The sequence below is a fragment of the Grammomys surdaster genome, unplaced genomic scaffold (assembly GCF_004785775.1).
Source record: "Grammomys surdaster isolate TR1022 unplaced genomic scaffold, NIH_TR_1.0 1149, whole genome shotgun sequence".
Classification (NCBI taxonomy): Eukaryota; Metazoa; Chordata; class Mammalia; order Rodentia; family Muridae; genus Grammomys; species Grammomys surdaster.
In genome coordinates, this window is record NW_021605568.1 from 1,133,126 (window position 1) to 1,138,221 (window position 5,096).

Here is a 5,096-nt window from a genome sequence, read left to right on the forward strand (position 1 = left end):
CTTCTCCTTCTCCTTCTCCTTCTCCTTCTCCTTCTCCTTCTCCTTCTCCTTCTCCTTCTCCTTCTCCTTCTCCTTCTCCTTCTCCTTCTCCTTCTCCTTCTCCTTCTCCTTCTTCTTCTTCTTCTTTTGGTTTTTCGAGACAGGATTTCTCTGTGTAGCCCCGGCTGTCCTGGAACTCAGTCGGTAGACCAGGCTGGCCTCGAACTCAGAAATCCGCCTGCCTCTGCCTCCCAAGTGCTGGGATTAAAGGCCTGCGCCACCACTGCCCGGCCTGTGTTGCTTCTTAATTCATTTTGATTTTACTTTGTTCTTATTAAGGAAGATTTCTTTAAGCAATTTTGAGTTGCTTTTTATGATGGACATTTGGATGTGTTTGGTTCAGAAAAAGTTTCTAAAGATACCTGACTAAATTCTCTCCAGTCTTTTCCTACTTCTCTTTTTTCCTTGGAAATGTTTTAGCAGTGTGAGGAAAGGTTATATGGCCAACACAGGGCCTGATCTGTTTTGCTCCTGGATAATTATGTGATGTGTTCCTTAGGGACGACCTGGCCCAGCTGCCCTTCCTGACCATGTGCATCAAGGAGAGTCTGCGGCTGCACCCCCCAGTCACGGTCATCTCCCGTCGTTGTACCCAAGACATCGAGCTCCCAGATGGCCGAGTCATCCCTAAAGGTGCCCACGGGACAGGGAAGGAAGGCGTGCTGGACACATAGCAAGGCTTATTCAGCAGCAAGCTTACCCTCCTGGCCCTGCTTCATACAGGTGTCATCTGCATCATCAATATTTTCGCGACCCATCACAACCCAACTGTATGGCCCGACCCCGAGGTGCTGTAGCCACATTCTCCCAGTCTTTTTCATCACAACGATCCTAGAGGAGGGAGCAGTTTTGGGCTGGGGAAATCAGAACTTACCGACCCTAGCACATATGGGATTCTGTCTCTGGCTGTTCTAGGAGATGCCACTCACTGTCTCTTTCAGGTCTATGACCCCTTCCGCTTTGACCCAGAGAATATCAAGGACAGGTCACCTCTGGCTTTCATTCCCTTCTCCGCTGGGCCCAGGTAATGCCAGGAGGCTTGAGATGGTGGGGCAAAGGTTTAGGCAAGATGGAAAGGACGGAAAGTTGAGACAGTAAGGATCCGGACTTCCTTCCTGCATCTTGGCAGGTTAAGAGGTACAGAGCAAGGCATGGGGAAGTCCAAGAACCACAACCCTGAACTAATGTGCTCATGTGAGTTGGGCTCTGAGGTTTGACTGAGTTCACCGGATCCAGAATGTGTCACGAAGGGCGTCCCAAATAAGTTAGTTCCCCCTGTGTGCCCTCCAGTTGGCTGACTAGTGGGGGAGGGTACCTAGGCCAGATTGAAGGGTGGGTCCTGTAAGGGACTGAAGTCACAGTCAGAGTCCCCACCCCATCCTTCCGCAGGAACTGCATAGGACAGACTTTCGCCATGAACGAGATGAAGGTGGCACTGGCACTGACACTGCTGCGCTTCCGCGTCCTGCCAGATGACAAGGAGCCGCGCCGGAAGCCGGAGCTGATCCTGCGCGCGGAGGGCGGGCTGTGGCTGCGGGTGGAGCCGCTGAGCACACAGTGACTCCCTGCATCTGGACGGGTCCCACCCACCCGCATGCCTCTGCAGATGTCACCTGTACCAGAGGCTCGCCAAATACCAGTAGGGGGCGCTGGAGAACAAGAGTGAACCCGCAGTAGTGGTGGGGCGGGAGATGGAGTTGATGTCCTTCGGCCCAGACCCCTGACTTCATCTGTCCGTTCATAGGCCTCTACGTTGTCCTTTAGCCTAGTTGGACTTACTCTCTTGGGCAATAGGGAGCTAAGGGGAAGTGCTTAGGCAGGATAGACGCCAGGCTCGAGCTCAGAGAACCTTTTAAGTTGAGGTACATTTCCATCACCTTGACCTCCATTCTAATCTCAAAACTCTCATTCTGGGATTCTTCAGTGTTTCTGTGAAAACTGAAATTTTAGGATTATTAAACCTAACAAGTCTGCCATTTGTTGCTGGGTTTATTTTGTTTGGTTTGGTCTGCTTTGATTTTTTTTTTTTTGTTTTGATTTTGAATAGTCTCACTACACTGCCGTGGGTGCTCTCAAATTCCTATTCCCACCCACCCACCCAATTGCTGATGCCTCATTTTATTATTTTTTTCTATCATTCCTTTTTTTCTTTTATCTTTTATAGTTTTTTCATACAATGTATTCTGATTGTGATTTCCTTACCCCTATTCCTTCCCACTTTTCCTCCTCCCATCCAGACCTAAGCCCTCTCCATCTCATTAGAAAACAAAGAGGTATATAATAGTACAACACAGTACAACACAATAAAACAAAAACAGACAAATCAGGATAGGACAAAACAACCAAATAAGAAAAAGAGCAGAAAAAATAGCACAAGAAACACACACACACTAATGCCTTTAAAAAAACATGAAACTGGAAGCCATAATATATTTACAAATGACTTGTAAGGAAAGAAAAGAATGCCGTGACTTAACATTATGAGACAAAGAACCTTCAAAGATGCTGTAGAGTTCCTTTTATGTTGGAAAAAATATGAGATAAAGAATATCCAAAGATTCTACTAAGTTCCTTTGGTGTTGGCTATCTACTGCTGGGCCTGAGGCCTGCCCATGAGAGTGGTTTGTTCCCCCAGTGAGTCTAAACTTTTAGTCTTAAAGGGTCTTCCAAACAGCTGGGGCTAAAGCATGTAGGGCACTGTATCCCTTAGCTGCTATGTATCATTGAGGACAAGGGAGATGGGAATGCTGGGTGATTGTTTGAGAATTGAGCAATCATCTATTCCCCCTGGTAGGGAAACAAGGACAGACCAAGCCTCACATAGAAAACAAGTGAGATTGTCAACACTACTTACAAAGGATAGAGAAAAGGCTACTTACAGAAGCACAGAGGACGCAAAGGCAGCTATTTCACAGAAAAACCCACCCTGCTTGTGACATACTGGTGCTCCTTATAAACTCTTCTCTCTCTCTCTCTCTCTCTCTCTCTCTCTCTCTCTCTCTCTCTCTCTCTCATTCCTTACTACTTATATAATGTCAATCTTGTAATTTTTAGGGGTTTCCTGACATTTGTGAGGTGTTTGTTGGGGGTCTGGAATTGCCACTCAAACCAAATACTGATTTCAGTTAAGTAAGAGTAGTTTGTTGAACACATTCCTTAATGCTGGATGTCCAGGACCACAAAAAGGACTTGGGACCCTAATTGTAGTACTAATCTGCTCTCAGGGTAGGCTTTTTAAAAGAAAAAAAAAAGGTTCAAAAGTTTAAAGTTCCAGGAGGGGAGTAGTTGGCTTACTAGGCAAAGTATTATCAGTTTACCTTTAAGCCGATTGGTCCTGAGTAAGGTAAGTTGGGTGGTGGATGGGTGGTGAACAGGGGAATTTCAGAACATTGAGATAACAGAGCATGAGTATTATAATCATAACTTGTCTTATTAGTAGCATTCTTCAGTGTCAGCCACAAAAACCACAGTGAGTTCATGCGTAGGTGCAGGAAGGGCTACCCAGTGGTCAGCTCTGACTCAAGATATTTTAGACATAACATATTGACCTTTGATTTGATGGGTCCTATGTAAAGCTTTGTGGAATTTCTTAAGATTAGCATACCTCATACAGAACATTCAGAACATACAGAACAAAGCAGTACTATGTGGTTGAGCCAAGTCCCTTCTCTGTGTCAGTGACTGGCAGGCATGTTACAGCAGCAATATGAAATAGCTGGCAGGCTCAGAACAAAATGGCTACAGCTATTCTGGGTGAGTGGTGAGGGCCAGACTCTAACAATGTTTACTTTCTGAGCCTTTTGAATTTTGTTTACTTCTTAAGTCTTAAAGCCTCTCTCTAGACTCAAATGTTTTAGTTTGATATATATATCAAATAAGCCTTATGCCCATAGCAAGCATTGACACTCATGGAGGACCACACCCTGATGGCTCTGCTCAAGAGACAGGAACCATTCCTGCCGTGGCCAAGCCAGACTCGGCACTATACAACAGTAGTGTACGTCATGGGAAACACTCTTCAGAACTATCATTATACCTGGACTCCCCTTCTGTGCTATAGGAATCTGAAGACCTTCAGGTCACAGAGTTCAAGTCTTTCAGCAGATTACGTATTGGTGGATAACTGGGATTATTGTCATCTATAATAAGAAAGTGATTAAGCATGCTGACAGTTGAGGGGATCCACACAGGTGTCTAGGCAGGGAAGCAAACATGTGAAGAGATGAGAATGAAACTTGGTTCATACTGACTTCAACCTGCATCACACTGCAGGAGTCTGATGCCAGGTGTTCATTGTCAGCATATTTAAAACACAATTGTATTTGGGAAAAAGTTTCCAGGTAACACTCATTCCTATTCCAGCTGTACAATAAAACTTAACAGGTGATTACTTAAAAGCTCCTTTACCAAGTACATGTGACCATGAGGGTGGGTTCTATAGTTTAAAAGCCTAGAATATAGTGTCATCTCTGACAGATAGCATAGAGGTCAGCAGGCTATAAAATACATGTGATATCTGTCCTAAAGATGTGTTTAACTTCTAGAGAAGGAGAGTCTAGGATAAACATTCTGGGTAATTTAGGTGAGGTCTGCCTCTATAGCAAAAGGTGTGTGAGGTCTGCTTCCACAGCAAAAAGATCACCAGACTATTAACAATATTTACTCCTCGATTTCTAGGCAGGAAAACAGGTACTTTATCTCCTCCATTGTGACAGGCCCCTGTATATTTGACATTCATGGTTCCCTTGTGGTCAGTGGGTGCAAGGACCTTTGTGCCTTCAACAAACTGCTGTTGTAGAGCACCCAGATTTGGTTTCCAGCATTCAGTTGGGAGCTCATAACTCTCTATAATTCCAGTTCCAGGGGATCTGATTCTCCTTTCTGGATTCTGAAGGCACTGCATGCATGTGACACACATGCATACTATAGCCCAGTCTAGACTCTAAACAGGATTTCATGTATCTTAGTGGAATCCAACCAACTCATGGAGAAGTATATACTAGGCACTGACCAAATCCTGTACCTGTAATAATAATCCTAATTTCTGTTTACTGCCC

General features: G+C 44.9%; 1 protein-coding gene across 2 annotated transcripts in view; it reads left to right on the plus strand.

The window, feature by feature from the left end:
• The window catches only part of LOC114634910 (cytochrome P450 4F4), a 17,188-nt gene extending 15,173 nt beyond the window's left edge, over positions 1-2,015 (plus strand). Inside the window, exons 10-13 of one of the 2 annotated variants that reach the window (XM_028783515.1) lie at positions 539-672; positions 763-827; positions 981-1,063; positions 1,429-2,015. In XM_028783515.1, coding sequence (XP_028639348.1) covers positions 539-672; positions 763-827; positions 981-1,063; positions 1,429-1,600 — 454 coding nt within the window. In that variant the 3' untranslated portion in view covers positions 1,601-2,015. Of the gene's footprint in view, positions 1-538; positions 673-762; positions 828-980; positions 1,064-1,168; positions 1,351-1,428 lie in introns of those variants that run through there. The other variant, XM_028783516.1, reaches the window with a different exon arrangement.
• The last annotated feature ends 3,081 nt before the right edge of the window (positions 2,016-5,096 follow it).